The following is a 22,490-nucleotide window of genomic DNA, read 5'->3' on the forward strand; positions in this document are numbered from 1 at the left end:
GTACAGCTATTTTCAGTAATTTCTCTAATTATTTTAAAAGCATTCAAGCATACTGCATATTACTGTTACCTTATGATAGGAAATGCTGAATTATGCATGGCATCTTTTTCTTCTTCAGAACCCACGGCCAAGTTCTTGTATCATGAGGAAAAGAAAACCTTCCTATCTCATATCCTCCAAAAACTTTCTCTGTAATCTCTTGTTTCTTCCCTGCGCTGAGCAGAGGGCTGGATTCAATTGCCCCCTTCCAACTTTTGTAATTTTAGGATTCGAGTTGCTCCTATTCGTGCTATAACTCTGGTGAGACCTTTTAAAATACCTAAGCTGAAGAATCACTACTTCAGACATAACTGCTGAACCATGGTTAATGTTATAAGAATCAGCCAGAGTCTCAGATTTGAATGGTCAACTAGCATGGCCACAAAAGCTTCAGCTTCAGCTTCTATGAGAGAACAACTGTCAACTGAAGGAAAGTTTGAACGTTAAACTGTGTTTGATTTTAATTATGACTGTTGAAACAAGCAACTTTGTAAGTTACGGCTGGAATTCAGGTTCTGATGGCAGAACAAGCTGGGGTCATCCAACTCTCTCTCAGCTCAACCTATCTCACAGAGTTGGTACTGTGAGAAAAACAGACGGAGGGGTTCTGTGTATGCCATCTGGAGCGCCGAAATTAAAGGCAGGATATAAATGTAACAAATAAATTAATAAAAACTGAAGTAGAAGTTTCAAAACTCCTAAATGTTGGAGTGGGGGAGCACATGGGCACAAGGCCAACTGCAAGTTATGCTGGCAACACATATAGCTTATTATTAACCCACTGGATTTAACTGGGCTTCTTCTCATTGCAGTATTTTCTAATGAACATACTAAACTCAAAGGAACTTATTACAGCCTGTCCCAACATCTATTAATTTATTTAAAAACCAAAGAGATATAGTAGTTAAGGTAAAGGTAAAGGTTTCCCTTGACGTAAAGTCCAGTCGAATCCGACTCTAGGGGGCGGTGCTCATCTCCGTTTCTAAGCCTTGGAGTCGGCGTTGTCATAGACACTTCCGGGTCATGTGGCCAGCATGACTCACGGAACGCCGTTACCTTCCCGCCGAAGCGGTACCTATTGATCTACTCACATTGGCATGTTTTCGAACTGCTAGGTGAGCAGGAGCTGGGACGAGCAGCGGGAGCTCACCCCGCCGCGCGGTTTCGAACCGCCGACCTTCCGATCGACAGCTCAGCGGTTTAACCCCTAAGGTAATAAAGAGTCATACTAGGAAATCTCACATATGTCCATTGCTATGGACTTAATTATAAAAATATAAATGTCAACATAAATTAGTTCTGATGGAATCTATATGATACTCTTCGCTATTCTAAGTCTTTACGGTGTTATGTATTAGCATGCCAACTTTTCAACTGATCATAATTCAGCTAAACTGAAAATCTCAAAATCCTATCAACTTGAACAAGAAATATTTATGTCTTTCCAACATAACTCAGCTGAAATACCTGTCTCAGTTGTGATACACACATACACCCACACACACTGAAGTTATATGTTGAGAAAATGTGTGTGCGCTGTTAAGCAAATTAACTAGGATTTTACAGTTTTATTTTAAATTATGTCAGTGCAGTTTAATTAAAACAGATAAGAAGTAAACAAAATAGTAGTTAAGGACAATTTCAAGCATTTATCAGACAGTAAAATGTTCTAATTATGAACAGTTTTTGCTGGATATTTAAAAGACAACAAATTTAGTGCTAAATATATTTTTTGTGCATAAAGCATTCTATAACTTTGGAGGTATTGTTAAGAAATCCTCTCCCTTTAATGAAATTTATATAACTGTGAAAATTAGCATGCAAGCAAATGAATACTGTCCTTTTTTCTCCCCACGGAGCTCAAAGCATCCTTTTCTTTTATATTGTCACAATGGAAGCAAGCAAAAGGTTAAGATCTCCCAGTGAGATAGAGTGGGATTCAAACTCGGATCACTCACATTTGACTCAAAAATAATCTCTATGTCATATCAGCTGTTCTTTGAACTCATCCAAACTGAAAATTTATTCTACATATTTATCTGGAAATAAGCTTCACTGAGTTGTGGTGTTGGAGGAAAATTCTGAGAGTGCCTCGGACTGCAAGAAGATCCAACCAGTCCCTCCTCCAGGAAATAAAGCCAGACTGCTCACTTGAGGGAACGATATTAAAGGCCAAACTGAAGTACTTTGGCCACATAATGAGAAGACAGGACACCCTGGAGAAGATGCTGATGCTAGGGAGAGTGGAAGGCAAAAGGAAGAGGGGCCGACCAAGGGCAAGGTGGATGGATGATATTCTAGAGGTGACGGACTCGTCCCTGGGGGAGGCGACGACCGACAGGAAGCTCTGGCGTGGGCTGGTCCATGAAGTCACGAAGAGTCGGAAGCGACTGAACGAATAAACAAGCTCCACTGAACTTAACAGGACTGAGTAGACATATGGAAGATTATGCCGTCAAGGTTCTTTTTACTACTTTCTACAGGAGACTTTAAAAATAAAACCTGAATTTTAAAATGCTGCTTGTTAACATGATGTTTTCAAAAGATCACACTTCAAAAAAAAAAGTCTGTGATTTAAATTACTTCCAAACTTCTGAAGAGTTTGACATTACTTTCTGAAGTAATCTGTACAGCCCAGATTGCATAACTTCCATGAGTTTGTGGCAAACATGAGATTTAAAAAGAGCACTTCTGGCTCTCCCTCTTGAGCAGCACTTTGCATCCCAGTCTCTACCACTTCAGACTCCATATAGCGGATCACGTGTCTAAATTTTGCATGTGAAGTATTCCTTTTATTTTTTTACTTTTTTAAAAATGTGTTTCTGTTTGCAATTCTGGTCAGTGACCATAATATAAAATTCTTCTATTACTTTTTTTTAGGACAATATGTTTGTCCTTTAAGTGTGATCCCACTTTTGGGAATTTATTTATTTATTGTCGTATTTCTCCCCGCCCAACTCATACCATGTAAGTTCAATTACAAACCCAGACAAGAGTCTTCAATTTTACTTGACCATGTCAAACACTGAGACTTTTTTCAATAGATAGGCCTCCATCTATTTATTTACTGATCCAATTTCTAGGCCTCCTGACACCAGAACAACTCTGGGCAGCTTCATAACTAAAAATAGATAGAAATAATGTCATATAAGAATAGAGCAGGAGTCATCCTCAGGGAACAAATTAAAAAGAACATCCGCTCCATCCTCCGGCTTAAAGGGGTCCAACATACACTAACCCAAGGCCTGGGGTACGAGCCAGAATTTTAAGGCTCATTTAAAGGTGGGCAGGGTAGGTAACCACACAAGTATCCAGGGAGAACCTGTTCCAGAGGGCAGGGGCAGCAATAAGGAAGACTCGCTTCCCGGGTCTTGATAGGTGGCACTCCTTAATTAACAGGACCCAAAGTAATCCAACTCTGTTAGATCGTATGGGATGGGCAGACATTATGGGGGACAGATGGTCACTTAGATAACTAGGTCTTATGCCATATATCTTTTTAAAAGTAATCATAATTGCACCTTGAATTGCACCTTGAAGCCTACTGGTAACTAGTACAGCTGATGCAGTGTAGGTATTACATGGGTAGAGGTTTGCCCATCACTCTCGTGCCACTCATTTTGCACCACCTGTAGCTTCTGAGTGGTCTTCAAGAGCAACTCCATGTAGAGTCTATTGCAACAGTATACCTGCAAGGTGACCAAGGGTGACTGGAAGGAGGGCCTCTCTGCCCAGGAATGGGGACAACTGGCACACAAACTGATCCTCTGCCACCTGCTACTTGAGCTGGAGCTGGAAGTCAGCCCAGATTACACCAGTCCTGAGTGGGGCAGCCCAGCCCCATTCAGGACCAAAAGATCATCCATGGAACCAAGTGATCCAAGAACCCACTCTGTTTTGTTAGGGTTGAATTAAGCCCTTTTCTCATTATCTTAACCATGACAGCCTCCAGGCACTGGGACAAGACAGAATCACTTAGCTGGCCAGGGGTCAAGATGTACAACCAAGTATCATCAGTATACCAATGATACTTGACCCCAGACCAACAGTGGCCACTTGTAGATACTAAATGAAAGGGAAAAGAATATCAAGCGGCTTTGGATCTGACCTCTTTCCCCCCCACCAATACTGATGGAAACTGGCTGTAGAGAAAGGAGGAAAACCACCATTATCTCCCCACCCCCCACTCCTGCAGTTGGTCCAGAATGTCCAAATAATCTGTTTCTTCCTGGGCCCTCTGTAACTGCAATCCAACCGTCTTCTCAACAATTTTTCCCCCAAAAGGGAGGTTGGAGACTACATGAAGATTGTCTAGGACTCTGGAGAAGGGGATGCACTACTGTCTGTGCCTTTATGGCATGATTCTTAAGGATGTAAACAACACTGCATGGACCCAATTTCATGTTATCTCTCAGACAGCCTTCATCAACCAAGAAGGATCTAATAAATAGGTGGCCAGCTGAGTAGGACCAAGGATCCTGTTTATTTCTTCAGAAGTAACAGGATCAAACTCTTCCCTGTTAGCAAGGCAGCACCACTGTCACTTCAACTGGACCAACCCAGTGATGGTCCAACTCCAATGAATCTGAGCATTTTTATCTGCTTAGATGCCTAGAAAATTATTCCCAGTCCCACAGAGGTGGTCCTGAGGCCGATCCTTCCTCTTCTAACAAGGCAAGTGTCACCCAAAAAAAGGGCTGCTGGATGGCAGATGCAGAAAGAGTGGAGAATTAACTAAATTTTGTTGCTCAACTCCACAACGTAATCTCTAATATAAGCTCTTACACATGCTTGGTCAGATTCACTCTTTGGCTTCCTCCAACACAGCTCTAGGCATCTCTTCTGATGTTTTATCTCCTGGAGTTCTTCAAAAAACCAAAGAGCCCGCTGGGATCGACACACAGCAAGAAGCCACATAGGAGCAATTTGATCCGTCACATTTGCTAATGGAAATTCATAGTGACCAGCCAAGGAAGTGCAGGAGAGGGTTGTCAGTACTAGTCACAGGTGCCCTGAGTGCTTTTAAGCAAGCTCACCAGACCCCTTTCTCACAGGACCTATTCAGTGGACATGTGGCCAGGTGAAGACTACCCAAAGAATGCCTACGTTCTCTGACTGCTCCTATTCCAGGGCCAGGCAATGGCAGATTTCCCTGTCTGACTCTGTATTGCCGAAGTCTTGCTGGCTTGCCATGTTCACTAGATGCCACTGCCGTTATCTATGGCAAATAACTTTTTCAAAGCTTGCATAAATCATACCATAAAGGCACAGACAGATCATTAAATCAATTACCACAAAAGCACAATACCCCAAGTAAGAACAAATAAAATATTTCTCCCTGATATACAAAGATTATTATTCTTCAATCCCAAATCCTGGGATTGCTCCAAGCCTACTAAAACTTATCTTTGAGAATAACAATGCTCTCTTGGCTACCTGATGCACAGAGAATTAAAACCTGAGAGACCCATCAAAATTGAGTGGTTTCTTGATTTTTAATAACTAGTACCCAAATGGGTCAGAAAATCAGTGATATAGAGCTAGACAATTTCCTTCAACTCAAAGGTCTCTGGAATCAAGATGTTACTCCATGTTTGACTACCATGTGTTAGAATGGAACATAATTAGATGCTGAGATTTGTGGTAGTGGAGTTTGAAAGACTTTTATAAAACATTAATGGGACTGCTCTCCCACTCCTACCCACTTGCCTGCTGCAAGTAACAAGGAAAGGCAAAGCTTAAGTACACAACTGGTTAGCCGCATAGTTCCAAATATTCCGCCCACATTTTCAGGTACTGCAAATCAGGGAACATCTAGCTTATATGACAAGTAGTTCTCATAGATAACCCAAAAATATTGTTAGTGTCATTTCCAATTAAGACCATATACATGTGTCTAACTGGTCATAACAAATTACAAAGGATCCTTTATCTCTGCCTGAGGCTCATGATGCAACAGGCCCACTGTAATTCCAACTACGCTGAAAAACTGCATGGCAAACAGTGAAGAAAATTTGAAATAGACTCTAGCTCCCTTCTTTCAGAATCATCACAAGTTTTTCTCTAGTGTTAAACCAATCATTATTATTGCCACTACATCAAACTCTCCTGCATCCAAGCTCCAATGAGGCTCGAAGATAATCTTGTCAATACTCCTGCCATTTCCTCATTACAGAGGTCAATGAGAACTCAGTAATGTGAGAATTATCTAAATAAGCAGTTGGCAATGTTGGCCCTTTGGGTGTTGAACTCCAGTTCCCATCAGCCCTAGTGAATGTGGTAAGCTGTGAAGGATAACGAAAATAACAGTCCAACAATGTCCACAGGGACATACGTTGCTTACTACTGCACAACAGGCCTCAGTTAACTAATCTGACCCAGATCCCATATTCATATAGGGGAAAAAAATCCTGGTAAACCTAAAAACTTCAGGAATTATCTGTCTATGATAAAAGAACTATCATAGTTACCCCATCTATAGATCACTGGTATCCCTCATAAAGTTACCATGGAAGCCATGAAATCCTGAGGCACATTTAACAATTGGCTTTTACTAGTCTCTAAAATCACGTGTCTGCCGTACTTCAAGAGCATCTACTGTATACCTATTTTGGCAAGAAGGTTCTTGGACTATGGAAGAAGACATATGCCACCAGAACCACTGTACTGACACCTACCACTCAAAATTAGGTGACTGCTGGTGGGGCACTTGAGATGAAAGACCCTCAACCCTCCATACTAACTGCAACATAAAACAAAAACAAAACAAAACACACCCTACATAGCCTCCACCCCTACATAGCACCTTGAGCAGCAATGTGCCATTGACACATTCTTTGGTGCCAGGCAGCCCCTTATCCTACTTGAATATTAATGTTTAAGATTTTTTTTTAAAGGGTCATACTGCAAAGTAAAACAAACCCCTGAAAGCATCTTACTTCAAAGAATAAGTGTAGATTCCATACAGGCCCCACTGGTAGTCTCAGAAAATAAAAATGGTGGGCAACGACAGTCTGGTGTGTTAGTAAAAAAGTCAAAGATATTTTGTAATTGATTGAGAGTATTCTGGCAGACTACAGAAAGTCAGGAAATCAAATAGTATGTTTTATACAAGTAGCCCTTGCTTGACTGCCTCGTTTAATGATTGTTCGAAGTAATGACAGTGTGAAATAAAAAGTAGTTTTGCAACCAATCTTCACATTTACAACCACTGCAGCATCCCACAATCACGACTGACATTTGTGTGCTTCATAATTGGCTTGCGACAAGCAGAGTTAATGGAGGAGGAGGAAGTAAAATTGTAAATCATGGTCAGATTATGTATCACTTAACGACCACAATAATTCACTTAACGACTGATGGGGAAGTGAGGTCATAAGCCTGCTGTGGTCATGTTTCGCTTAGCAACCATGGCACTTAGTGATGCAGTTGGTGATCCCAATTGTGGTTGCTAAGTGAGGACTACCTATAATTGGTTATGCACACATTGCAACAGCCATTTTTGAATAGCACTTTCCCACATTAGCCATTTTTCTTTGTTCGTCCGAAAGCCTATTACATGCTCAAAATGACAAATATGTACACTAGCCCAAAAAAGGCCGGGAAAACCTCTAATATACAAGGATTTATTTACCAAGCCTCATCTAATGAAATTTCTGTGGTGTAAAGCAGTTTTGTATGTTCGGCTAGGATATGATTCACTATTAACCAACTTAGCATTGGTTAGAATACTAAGCATCCAGAGAGCTGCTGCTGGCAGGAAAATGAATAAAGTGGAGAAAGTAATTCTCAACTATAGAGTTATAAATTCTTTACCACAAATGGGCTACCCATCTGCTGCCACTGTATCCAATGCTGCCTTCTAGTTTCTAAATACCCTCAATCCAGACCACCCTCTTTCTTTTTCTCCAAACAAAGCTATCTTCTGAGGTGCTTCAGTCTTGTATCAATGAATGAAATTGTGCCATCAACCATGTGATCCTCCAAAGTAGGTCCCCAAGCAACACGACGCTACCAGTGTCAACTGAAGTATCATCTCACAGGACGGATATATTCCCAACAAGCACAAGGACTTCCTACTCCTCAATGGCAATTCCATGGCATCTGAAGGGCAAAACAAGTGCCTCTCCTTATACTGTTGTGATCTATACTGCCTCTTGGTATCATCTTTACCATATGCTATCAATGATCAAGTTGATGCTGCCTAGGAGACTTTTCCCCCCATGGGGAAAACCCTTAAACATATGCACTCCTATTGAGAATTCTGAAGTTTCAGCCACCCCCCAAATTTCTTTGTCTGATTCTACTGACTCAAGGTAGCTAAACCAGTTTTCACTAAATAATTGTTCTTTTGTTTTCCATCGAAATGGCATTATTTTCAAAAACAAAAGAAATTACGTTGCAGGAAAATACACATTTAAATAAGAACAAGTTGATATGAAATCATTATACTTTTCAGGTTTAATCAGTTTCTACACAATTCAATGCTATTATTGTCTTTCCATTTCTAAGATTCCTAGTGTAAGGACTAAAAGTTTCAGCATTCTAAATGCAGGAAACACTAGATTGGCTTAATTAATTCAAGGACTTCATAGATTAAAAACCTAATTGCATGTTTGCCATTCTAAACAATAACTTTAAAAGAGAACAAATAGTAACCTTCAATGATAAAACTTTAGATGTAGTATTTACATTAAAATGTTCCTGCAAGATTTCTCAGTGTTAAAAAATGCTTTAAAATGACATACAATTAAGTTTCTAGTTTTTTATGTGTTATTATTTACCTTCAAATAAACTGAGGTCTCTTCGTAGCCTTGGTCCATAAAGCCCTTCTAAAATACTTTCAAAACCTAACAAAAACAAAAATTAAAACATTTTATCATACATCAAAGTTTCACAAATGTAGCAGCTGAAAAGATAAAATCGCTACACTTAGGCACATTGTTACAGAAAAGGCAATGTTTCTGATACTGAGATTCCAGAGAAAAACTCAAGGGTCTACAGGCACTGAGATACATCTCCCACCTCCAACACACACACTCAGTCTCAACTTATAATTGCAAATGCTATGGGTGTGAAGCTAGGGTCACACATTTTCCTCTACTACATGTTGTGCCTTTAGATGAAGGGGGATTTATGCGAAAAATAATCTCATCCATACCACCTTCCATGAAAAAAAGACACAAGTCAGGATGGACCACAGTTCAGAACAGATTCAACAAATGGTGTAAGACATACACCTTATCGTGAATACACTTGATATATCAGGGGTGTGTGAGAGCTGAACCTCTAGAGCTTCTGTTGCCATGAGAACGTTAGGAGATACTTCCCACAGAATAAGAACTATGAACAGGGACATTTGTGAAGAATGAAGGTGATGGTGAAATTCAAAAAGGTGAGATGAACTGGAGGAGACACTAGCCTAAAGGAGACACTAATCTATTAAGTTGCATTGTGTTTTGATTTACCATTGCAATAAGGAACAATATGATTCATTAAGAATAACTCTGAATGTAATGCAATGTAATGTAATGTAGACTACCCCTGTCCTGATAGCATGGAACTACACATGACTCATTAATAACAGCCTCTTTGCAAGCATTTGCAATATACAAATTTGCAAATATATATAATATACAGATGCTGAGGGAATGGTGTGAAAATCACTGACATATAAGCCAGAAGTACAAAAATATATGCAGCTCTCCAGCATCCTTCTTATGCCCTTCCTTTTGCAAAGCACTCTAAAGTGGTTAATGTCAAAGAATTTGGCTTTTTTATAGGGTTTTCTTTGAGGGGGGCAGTTAAGACGCAAACTGAGCACCTTCTGGCTTGCAAACAGACAGGGTGGTATGTTAGACTAGTACTGGGGAGTCCCTGGTTCAAATCCAACATTAGCCATGGAAAGTCACTGGGTGACTCTGGATCAGTCACTCTTTCTCTCAGCCCAACCTACTTTACACAGTTATTGTGAAGAAAAATCAAACAACTGAGTGTTCTGAATACTATTTGGGAAGGCTGGATGGATGGAAAGAAGGAAGGTTCATGCTGTATCAACCTGGTCATTGTGGCTTATCCAACAAGCTTCTATTAACAAATCATGACATATTAAGTTTATATTTGCTAACAGAAGTCCTGAATAATTCCTAAAGATTCCAACGATAGTAATAAAAAAAGACCGCTGAATCATAGAGGCTTACACTAGAATGAAGATTTAAAATCTAAGAATGCCTTACAAGTAAGTTCCGAAGTTTTTATAATGCATTTACCTTTTAAAGTAAGTTTTTACTCCTCAAAATATAACCTGAGGGAACATAAAGGCTATGCTTTTACTTATTTCTGTTCTAAATACTTTATTTTTCCAATAAGCTTTTTGGAATATGGCTTAATTTCAGTCAGATAGCAATTGATATCTTAGATTCATCTTTTAACTGTACTTCATGTAAATACATATTCCATGGAAATACAGTCCATTTGTTAGAGTTCCATCTGGTGGGAATTGCATAGTCTGTCTGCGCACTGCCCCCCTTTCATCTGTGTACTTACACAGGTTCCATTTCTTCTCCATGAAATTGTAATTGGACAAGATGTTAGGAGTCTTTATTTAAAATTTAAATCTAAACATGAACTCACAACAAAATGGTGTGGTGCATTCTTATCCTCTCATAGTCAGGGATGCTACTAATCTCAGTAAGAAGAAGGGAAGGGATGTTTTCCTTCCCCACTTGAAATCATCACAGAGAAAATCTATCTCTATGGTTGTTGGGAGTAAAAAACGACTTGATGGCACTCAATCGATCAATCAATCAATCAAACCCTTCCTAGAAACCGGGATAGACGTTAGGCACAGGAAAAGAAAGTAACAACATCTTATTCACCTCTATGAACTCCAATACAAATACATTTGGCTAACTTTTTCCCCCCCTTACTTCCCAGAATTTTCCTATAAAGAACACACAGCCCATGTTTTGCTGCTGCTTGGTATTTAACAGACTAAATGCTTTCCTGTTGCAATGGCACAATAGTGATCTGAATAAAATGACTGGAGAGAAAGAGTTAATGCAGCAGAAAATATCACATTCTTGGTAAGAATTTCACTGGGATGTGGCTTTACATGCACTTTCCAAGCAATCTTTACTGTCAGCGTCACCCTCAAGGTCAGACAACACAGGATGGAATTAATGCCGCCCTCCTACTGATCTTTGCAATAAACCACGATGGGAGAATGTTTTTTTTTTTTTTAGAAAAAAACTCAAGCCATATACTTCTTTTACTCCTGCTCCATAAGTCATGCTGAGGCCTCCAATCTCTACTGTTTGCCATCCAATTGTTACCTTCAACATTACATACATTCTGAAACTCATTGAATAGGATTTCGTCTGACACTTAAAATTTTGATTTGTTTATTCTTGACCTACATCTTATTATTGTTACGCACTTCTAGGGTTGCCAAATCTGGACTGCAAGAATCTGGATGGCCACTAGATGGCACAAAGCAATACAAACAACTTTAGCACTTTCTTGTCACTTAGTGATTGTACAGACTTCTATAGCTCAGTTGTACCAGCCTATGTATTTGACAATAACATCTACTGAAGTTCTACTCAGTGAATGTTTATTTCTTTAGACACCAAAAACTGACAAAAGTGTCTGACTCATTTGATTCTCCCTTTCATGTAAACTTAATCTTATCAAATTAAAGCTTACTTACTCAATGTGCTCCACAAAGTGCTCCCTCCTATTTTTCACATAGCTATAGCCCCGTGAGGGAGACTGAGCAGGGTGAGAGACGAGCCCAAAGTCACCACGGGAACTGCTATGGCTGAAGGTTGACTAGGTCATGCTCTCCCAGATGCCAGTCCAACATATTAATCCCACTGGCTCTCCAGAGTCCAGTTATGCTAAAAAATTCACAAAATTCAAGTTCTGTGTGATGCACTTTCCAGAACACAAAAATACATATACAACTTCATAGACTATTTCAAAGCAAATTGGCAAAAAGAGCAAAATAGGCTGAAATACAAAGCCAGAAAAAAAAAAGGCTGAAACTGAAATTAACGATTTTGAAATTCTAGGGGGACACTTATGCTTCAGAATTCGGGGCTTATTACTCTAGTCCTGGACTAGCTTTTAGGCTACTCTACAGAGCCTTCCAACCAACGGGCAGTTAATCAAAATAATTCTATTTATTGCAGTTTTCTGTACAGAAAGCAGTTTCACGCTTCAGATTAGCCTTCTCCAACCGGTGTTCCTCAAGATATTTTGGACTACAACTCTCATGAGTTTTGCCCTCTATAGCCAAAAGCCAGCAATTGTAGACACTGTAAATGAAAATACCTCAAGGAACTAAGGTTGGAAAATCCAATCTTGCACTAGGTGGCAATAAAGAGATAGAGAACATTTACTCTTCATACCATGCAGTAATTGTCTGGACTTTGGCAATTCGGGTATGGTAGTTCTAAAATTCATGGCAGCCAAATTACTAATTTCATTCACTCACCCACAGGTTGAGAGATTAAGAAACAATCTATAGTTAGGCATAACTGAAGTTCTCTCTTAAGGGAGACGGGGTAAATATTAGGAAAATATGATACTGGGCATGGGAATGGTTTAATTATGTGCAACTTAAGTGTTTATCACATATATAATTTTAAAATTAATTAGCATAGAAGGATATGTTAAGATTTTTTTTTTTACAAGTTCACAAAATGAGCCACGCAAGGTATCTGGGCAGCTGACTGAGATTTTTAAAAAAAGTCATTTAGTGGAAGTTTATTTCTTCTTCTTCGGTTTCAAGCACAAAGGTGAGCAGCTCTCTCACCACAGGTCTTGGCTTATGATGTTAAATGGTATTGGATATGGCAGTGCTACATTACCTTGATCTACTGATCTAGTTCCCTTGACAGGTCACTGTGGATTCTCGTTCACAGACTCAATGCTGGAAGGAGTCATTCAGGCTGTTAACTCCAGCTCTTTGCTTAGTGCAAGAAACCAAAACAAAGCGTCCCTGTCTGTTGACTAGCCTCCAGTGAAAGACACCCTTCTAAACACTGTTGAACTGCTCTTATCAAAATGAAGTTGTTGTTTTTTAAAACACAGAATGGGGATGTCCTCCTATAATCCGAAACCGTTATTCCAAGCAACTATTTGGTGAGAACCTGGAAAAAACCTGCCTTGTCTCTTTTTGGAGGGACCAGGACTGATGTTCTGTTCAACTGAAGTACTCTGCAGAAACTCCATTATCTGCTCCCTGGCTGCAAAAGGAGTGCTGCCTTGAGTCAGCTTAGCCCCAGCAGGAGAGAAACTAGCCCACCTGGTATCTGGACCCATGCAAGCAGCCTAGCACATGCTGGATTTGGCCCTATTTGACTGGAGCCAGTGTTCCCAAAAACAAAGGAGCTGCAGCACTGCAACGGATAAAGCAGTTGTTAGCAAGAAAACAACCCATCCTGATTCTCTTTCCAGTGTACTGGCAAGGCTGGGGCAAGGCAAAGGGCAATCTGCTATTAACGTATTAACAAGCATCTCCAGTTCGGCAGGATACAGGTACAAATGGGTGCTTCTTCATATCAAAGTGCTAGCTGTGGCTCAAATAGCAGATAAACTATGTGCTTGAAAACTGGCTGTCAGAGCAGAGACTTCGCTCTCAATTCCATAGTTATGTTCAGTAAGTGGAGCCATTAATCATGAAAAAGACAACCTATCAAACATAGTTTGTTAGCATCAGCTGTACTATTCCCAGACTGACTGCAGGATCACCCCGGCATCTACTGTAATGACTATCATCAGCACTCCTAAAGACACATGTCATAATTGCTGCAAAGTTCCACTGAAGGGGGAGGAGGGAGAGGATGGATGCTTGCTCAACATCAGCCTGCCTCAGCATTGGTTCGCTCAGGATGCCCTCACCTGGTGGAGCTCCATTTATCTCCTGTTCAGGTAGCTGCATGATATGGCAAGGCAACTGGACATGTGTTTCCGCAACCCCAGGAGACTCATGGCTGAGGCAATTCTTCCACTTGAGATATTTTCTTTCCTAGTGGGGAGACCTTCTGGCTGCTGAGGTGGACCACCTGAACCAGGAAGGTAAAGCTAGAACTTCCAGCAGAAAGACCAATCTCAAAGGCAGCATCTAGAACCCCAGCTGTAGAATGAGATCTCTTGGGTTACACTAGGGCTTTCAACCACTTAATCACTTAGCAAGGCAACTCTAGGGTTTCCAGTTACCTCACCACCTGAACTGCAGTGGGACTAAGCCACTAGGCCCCACCCCCTGCTGCAATTCCATGCTCACCAATTCCCTCTTCATGCATAGCCATTCACGATATTCCTAGGCTTTGTTGAAGCTATAGCTGGGTCAGCACTCTGGCTCCGATATCAGACACACCACATCCTCGTTATCTACATGGAGGCATTTTGAATAATAAATCCCAGTCCAGACAGAAGATGACTACTTGCTGCTGAATTCCTGTCTACCTGCCTGGTAGGTTAGCACTGCCTGCCTGCCTGCCTGCCTATGTATTGTGCTGCTGCCTTCTTTTCAGGGAGATAGAACATTCAAGCCGAACAGTTTGAGTGGGGCTGGTTTCTCCCGAGTTCAAATCAAACACATTTTCAACGTCATGCAAGCTCCTGGTCTTCAACAACTGTTACCTGGACTTATTTTACCAGAGCCCTTAAAAAAAAAGAAGCCTAGTTCATTATTTCTCCTTTTTCTGGCTCACTAAACTAAAAGCAAAACAAAGCACAGTAAGAAACAGCAGTGCAAATGCCAAAAGCTCAGCCCCAGTGGAACAGATTCCGTTGAACACAAGCATTAGGAAAGAACTGCCTCTTCTACTCACTGCCAAATAGACACACACACTGAAGCACAAGGGTCCTGTATGCTTAAAAAAGTATGTGGAAGAGCTCCTTCAGAACACATAGCACCATGAGCACAGCACCTTTTTGGAACAGCAACATACTTTTTCAGGCTTCTCCACAAGCATGAAAAAAAGATGCTTCTGTTTATTTATTCAATTCGTATAGCCGCCCATCTCAAACCAGTAACTCTGGGCGGTGAACTATTATTATTATTATTATTATTATATCCCTTTTTATATATAACTTAAGGCAGCGAACATACCTAATACGCCTTCTTCCTCCTCTTTTCCCCACAAGAACCCTGTGAGGTAATTTGGGCTGAGAGAGCACGACTGGCCCAAGGTCACCCAGCCGGCTTTCATGCCTCAAGCGGGACTAGAACTCACAGCCTCCTGGTTTCTAGCCTGTTGCCTTAACCACTAGACCAAACTGGCTCTCATTTAATTTAATTTTAATTTAATATAATTTCTATCCCACCTTCACTATCTTTATAAATAACTCAAGGTGGCCAACATAGCTCATACACCTTCCTCCTCCTCTTTTCCCCACAACCACCACCCTATGAGGTGGGCTGGGCTGTGTGTGACTGGCCCAAAGTCACCCAGCCAGCTTTCATGCCTAAGGTGGGACTAGAACTCACAGCCTCCTGGTTTCTAGGCCAGCACCTATACCACGATACCAAACTGGTTATCTAATGGGTTAAAGTCACAACTGTTCTAAACAGGTGGTACACTTGTGTCCATGCATGCTGAAGTATCTAATCTTTGAAGCAGGTCAAACACAACAAAATACTTTTTTGTGGAGAAGAAAGATGGCTGGATTTCTAGATGAAATATACTCTTCCTACTTGCCATGGGGAATCATTCATATAACTAGAGAAGTATATCCTTTTTTTCCTTTTGGTTGCTCATCTGCATATCATACAGATGTAAAGCCTATATTTAGGCAAGGGACCATTCTCTTGGATCTTGATATTGACGGATTAACTTATTAGTTTCAATGTTCAGGGCTTCCCAAGGTGCTCAGCTCTCCCGGATCTATTCCTAATTTGATTGTTGGTATAGCCGTATTTTATCTCCTTAAAATGACATCACAAAAATCAGGGAAGGAAGAGACCTAATGGAGGGCCATTTAATGGGTCTGAAATCCAGATTTGCATTTCACTGGGACAGCCTTGCGGATTAGATTTGGGTTTATGAGCCTTGGGAGAGCATTCCCCATTCCTTGACTGAATGCTCAGGGTAGATTTCTGCAGTGCACCCTTCCTGCTACACAGGTGAGGCTACTCCACCAGTTGACTGACCTGTATATGTCAAGAGATTAAGGCCCTTTGTGATTTTCCTTTTGGAGATCAAGACAGAACACTAGAAAGAGCCATGTGTGGAACTTGGGCTACTATACCAAGTCTGTGCAGAATGTCACCTTGCTTAGCAGCAGGGTCAGGAGTTGAGTCTTGAGACTCAGATGTGCCCAGTATTTTCCTTCCTTGAGATGTGTTATTCTGGAGACAAGACCATTCAGCGGTCCCTCGTGTGCAGTATTTCTCCCAGAGATCCCAGAAAGGGGCAGATTGTTTTTTCTTTCATTGATCAGGAACCCAAAATGATACCCACCACAGTATTACCCTGGGTCAAATTACCCTGAGACTGAGGACATTTCCTATCTCCTCTTTGGACTTCTCTGTGGGGAAATGTTCCTGCACACTCCCAAAGAATTCCAAAAGTTAGTAAAGCAGGATGTTTCCTTGATTATTTCTAATTACGGCTTGCTTTTCTGTGAAAGGTCCCCTGTGCAAGCACCGAGTCACGTCTGGCCCTTTGGGGGGATGCCACTTTTGCGACATTTTCTTGGCAGACTATAGAGTGGGGTGGTTTGCCATTGCCTTCCCCGGTCGTCACCTTCCCCAGCAAGCCGGGTGCTCCTTTTACCGACCTCGGAAGGATGGAAGGCTGAGTCGACCTGAGCCGGTTACCCGAGAGAGAGTCCAGCTTCCGCTGGGATTGAACTTGGGTCATGGGGAGAGTTTTTTCGGGTGCAATACTGCACTCTACCCCCAAACAAACTGTAATTTCCTTTCCTTGCACTATATCCTTCATTAAAACAAGTTTATTATTTATGGCTATTTTTCTATCTTGCATATAGAGGCAGAGTTTAATATCATTTTTTAGTTTTAATACCTGACATATTCAGCAATTTTTGGTCCATTGTCACTTTTATTCAAATCTACTGTTGTATGGTTCCCATGTAAACTATTATTTTGGTTTTCCACACACACACACACACACACACACACACACACACACAGGTATCCTGAAAAGATCTGATCCTTTTGGCTCTTTTTCAGCTTCCTGCATCAACAATCATTTTTCATTATTTTCATTTTCAGTGAGTATTTTTAAAAGTTAATGCCTTTTAAAATTAAACCTGACAAATTGATCTTTCTAGACAACTTCCCACCTTCCCCATGAGATCTGGCAACACGTTTGTGTCACACTAGATGGGCACTACTCAGAACTTCTAGGTAGCTAGCTAATAAAACTCCATGAGCTATCCACAAGGTACCAAGCGACACGTGTGACTTAAAGGAGACTTTATTGACCTAAAATTCCTATAATCAGCCTCAGGCCAACTAATTTTGACATCTGGCTTTACCAAGCAGCCGTTTATTTTGGTACAAGTGTTCCTCAATGTGATACAATTTGATTATGCATTGTTATACTGTGTGTACCATACTTAGTATTGTTCTTAAAAAACCGTTTACTGGATTGGAGTGTCTTAGAATCAGGTTGTGATTGAAACAGTATATAAACCTAAGTAATAAATAAATAAATAAAATGTTAGGTTGGCATTTCCAAATTCTACCTTTTTGAAATCTGAATATATAAATAATAGGGATGCACAAAACATTCTGTGTACAGAGCAGCCAGTACTGGGTGGTCCGCATCTGGACTGAAGGATGTGTTCCAGGCAGGTTCTGGTGGGTAAGAAGCCAAGGACATGGATGGGGACTAAAGGGAGGTGTGTATTAAGCATACGCTTAGATCTTCCTACCAAATAAACCCAGCATAAAATACTGAATTTTGCTACTGGAAGGCCTGGCGTTGTATAAAAAGAACTGAAAAATGGATAGAGCTTTTCATGTATCCAAAGTACACAACAAGTCTTAAAGATGTAAATACAGTCTAGGTCTGATATGTAACAACCAATTTTTATCAAAACTTCTTTTCTTCAAACTGGTTTCAAGGTTCAGTTTAAGTTTTACATCTCTAACTCTAGAGCGTAAGGAAAAAAATAGTATTTGCCCTTTAAATTTTCAAACAATTATAATTTTAATATTTTTATTCTGATCAAACTACAGGTAAACACACATCTTAAAGAGACAGACTGTATTCTCTGGTTTAGCATACTAGTGACCCATCCCTTCCCTACCTGGAAGAGCTATGCTGTGCTTAACAATGAAGGTTTCATGTTGCTTTTCAAGCTGTTGGTCCATCAACCCCAAGAGCAACAGCTCCAGTTTCAATTGTAAGTCCACTTTAAGAATCTTTTGAATAGTACTACATATTTGGTTCCAGAATTTCTTAGTTTTTCCACAAGTCCACCATAAATGATAGAACGTTCCTTCCCCGTGTGAGCATTTCCAACAGACATTTGATATCCCATTATACATTTTAGACAGCTTATCAGGAGTTAAATATGGCATGGATGATTAAATTGATGGAATTGGCACAAATGACTAAACTGACAGCATTGATAGAACACTGTAACTAGATTCGTTTCCATCTGGAAGCTGCTCTTGGACTATTGGTTTGTAACACACAAGAATGAAGTCTTGATTTTAGGTTTTGATGACTGAATGGTTTGATTGTAGAGATATAATGTTACTAAATATTGAATTAATAGTAAGAGATTAACTTTTATGTACTTTTATACCCATGCTGGAAAAGGTCAGAAGCCACTGGTCTGATATGCTTTTTTGCTTATTCCTGTACCATTTCAGCTTTTCCTGTTTCTTTTTTAGACTTGTATTCTATCGGTCTTATATTCTGCATTATGTGCCTTAATTATATCTTGAACAATTAATAATAAAAAATATTTTTAAAAAATGAAGGCTTCATAAGGACAGGATGTTCAAGTGTAAGTCGTTTTTTTTCTCCTCTACAAGAACAACCCTTTAGGAAGAGCTCAACACCTGCAGCTTTCCTACCAGGGCTTTGTGTTCTATGCACAGATGGGTTGCACAGCATTGGATCCCACCCACAGCTCTAAAGAATCAACAGCCATTTAAACTGAAGCAGTGAAAGGAAGACACAAATACCTTCAAAAAATATGGATCAGATATATGATAAACATAGGGCCAGGAAACTGACCATGCATATAGCTGGCACTTGCTAAAAAATAAATAGTGGATTCCCTCTCCCATTTTAATTATATCCTCCTAATTATAACCTTAATAAAGAAAAAAATCTATTCAACAGACATAGTTCTTAATAAGCTTAGCATCTGATTTTGTAATTAACTCATCCTCCCCCACTTGCCTAATAAACAGGACTTCACGCACACTAAAAATCAAAACATTTCACAGCCTCACTTTGCTAATATTTATTTAGAATATATAAGAATCTTCATTACAATGATTTCTAGCCACATTTCTCCTACTGATAATTTTAGTAAATGAAATTTTAAAATATAAGTTAAACATAATAAATCAGAACTCAACTGATTTAGCACAGCAAAAATTTTCCAGTTTAGAATTTGCTACCCCCAAGAATGTAGCAGATTTATTCCAGATCCACTTCCTGCTGTTTTCCATTCATACATTTAAAACTGAAGGCCAAACACCTAAAGCATCTATTTCCTCATTTGTCGAAGTTCTCATTTCATTTATCTATAGCTTACCTTCCATAAAATCTTCCCAAGGAAAGTTGTAAAAGAAGTAATTAAAGCATTTAAAAACAGTATCAGACAACACAGGGTAGTTGCTGTACCAAAAAAGTGTCCTGATTTAAGACAAAGGGAAGAAGGATTAGGCAATTTTTCCTGGAGATGGACTGCTGCTACCCAACAATCTGAAGTACAAGTCAGGAACTCCAAATCCCATCTTCCAGCTGGGTGAAAGCAATCCCTCAGACCCCCCCCCCCCCGCTTTAATTTAGAGCATTAGGGGAACACCTTTAAGGCTGAAAAACAAACAGGCAGCCTCTGCCATTGACGTTGGATCAGTGGAACATGTACTTGCCACTTTGAATCCAATTGTGTTACAGTATTTTGAGACTGGACTACAAGTAACGGAGGATACAATCATTCCTATCTTGTACATCAGTTCAGAATGTTACTATACAAAGCCTTGAATGAGCATGTGTACACATATATAAAAATCTAACAAAACAAAGCATACATTTCATGCTAATGTACTCATGTCAAGGTATCTTTAACATTGGCATTAACACTTTAGTAAATATATACAGTATTTCACATATAACAGGGTCTGCTTTTTTCCCCTGATCAACCAAATGTCGATCCATTGGTTGTGATAGGAATTGCTGACTGGTTTGTCACCCAAGCCTGATGTCATGGGCTGAGAGAGGGGGACTGGCCCAAGGTCACCCAGCCGGCTTTCAGGCCTAAGGCGGGACTAGAACTCTCAGTCTCCTGGTTTCTAGCCCCGGTGCCTTAACCACTAGACCAAACGGGCTATTTCACATATAACCATTGTTTCTCAAAGTGGGTATTTGTTTACCGAAAACACAGAGAGCAGTAGTAAAATATTTAAATGATTCTTTTGGGGAGGAGAACTAGCATTATCAATAGCATAAAATGTAGTTTGTTCAAAAACAAATGTCAAATTGCAGGTCAACAGAATATTCTGCATAAATATCTAGAAGCAGAATAAATGGAACCTGGTGTGGAGAAGTGTCTGTTGGATAGAACTGGGTGAGGACCAGTAAGACACTACCCAAGAGTCATATGAGGCTGGGTTGTGGCAAGTCAGTGGACTGAAGATACTTGGGGCTAGAAACAGGGAACAAGGCTTGAAGAAGGATGAAGAGGGTGTGTCCCTAACTGGTAGGTCACAACACAACTATGGAGGAAGCAAGATCACCCTTGCAAAAGAGGAGGATGAACCCTAATTAAGAAGTGATGAGGAAAACTGGATGCTATGCCTAGTACACCTTCCTTTCTTGTTCATTTGTACTCTCATCACTAAAGAGCTATAGGGGTTAATTTGTCTGGATCTCATACCAGAAGCTTCAAGACCTCCCTCCCAAGGAGCGGGGTTGATAGGGTTAATGGCTTTGTAAAGCAGTAGTTAATGTTCACTACTGACTACTAGGAGGCACTATATGGCCCATGCATGCCCACAAAGAGAAATTAAGGGGACAGAAGCCAGGAGGCAACCCTTTGTAATGGCCACCATACTGTAGAACAAGTACAGAACAAAAAATTAAAGAATGAAACCAATCATATAGTTCCTCCTAGTAGCTAGCACTGAGCATAACCATTATATAATGAAAATTATTTATTTGCCATTGGACATGATCTTTTTATTGGACCAGGTTTATTGCACTGATCTCTATAAACTTGATTTGCTTGGATTATTCCATCTGGAAAACAGGACCAATAAGTTAAAGTAAGGGCATAAAAAGAAAGGAAAGGAATTTATCTGAACAGCTGAAAATGCTTACATTCATTAGGTCAGTTCAGATGTCAGGACTTTAGATAACTAAATCGTTTTTTTATCCCTGAGGTATGTTTGTCAATAGGACCACGGTTGTTAATTAGACATATTTTACTTGTCCATAGGGAAACAAAAAATATTTCATTCCACACATACATATAAATTTGTAAATTACATATTTAGTTCCTGGGACATTCCTTCCTGTACTTTTGTGTGCCTTTTCCGCAAGGAGACTCAAAATTGAGATTAACAGTAAACTAGAGAGTCTACATTGGGTCAAGCACCGAAAAACTTCTGCTACAGAAGGCCATTTGATATAGCTTGCTTTAGATTAGTTATTTTCTAAACTGTTAGAAAAGAACTATCAGCACTGATTCTATACTTGTTTATATATTTACAAGTACTTCTATATCACACAGCTCAAATTACTTCTAGAGGTTTACAATTTTTAAAAAAATACACAATATGTCAGAACACGCAGTAGAAATAATGTGGCTGCTGAATCAAGATCTCACAGATCAGTCAACCCACCAATGCTTGTCCTAAAATATTGTCTTTACTGCCTATGGAAGACCAAGAGGAAGGGTGTCAGGCATACCTCCAGGGCCATGTACATAATGGCCCCACAGTATACTGGCTGTTACAGAGGATTGCCCAATGATACATGAACCAAGGTGATGCAGAAGTATATCATGGTTAAATGTCAAAGAGGTATCCAGAAAATAAAATAAACAGGATTCCCCCCCACCCCCACATCTAGCATAAGCCAAGTGATCAGTGTAATACGGCAGCTGTTTAAATCCAGCATGCTAGCAGCATGGAGACGGCTGAATGAAGGTGCCGGCCTCAACGTGTGTGTCATGTAAGCATTAAACATTCAATTTCACAACTTCTCCTGGCTTAGAGTGTT

General features: G+C 40.1%; 1 protein-coding gene across 1 annotated transcript in view; it reads right to left on the bottom strand.

The window, feature by feature from the left end:
* Positions 1-22,490, bottom strand: part of LCORL (ligand dependent nuclear receptor corepressor like) — a 71,850-nt gene that overhangs the window by 34,741 nt on the left and 14,619 nt on the right. Inside the window, exon 2 of the mRNA XM_063309617.1 lies at positions 8,823-8,888. Within this exon, the coding sequence (XP_063165687.1) occupies positions 8,823-8,888 (66 nt within the window). The remainder of the gene's footprint in view (positions 1-8,822; positions 8,889-22,490) is intronic.

The sequence above is a fragment of the Candoia aspera genome, chromosome 8 (assembly GCF_035149785.1).
Source record: "Candoia aspera isolate rCanAsp1 chromosome 8, rCanAsp1.hap2, whole genome shotgun sequence".
Classification (NCBI taxonomy): domain Eukaryota; kingdom Metazoa; phylum Chordata; class Lepidosauria; order Squamata; family Boidae; genus Candoia; species Candoia aspera.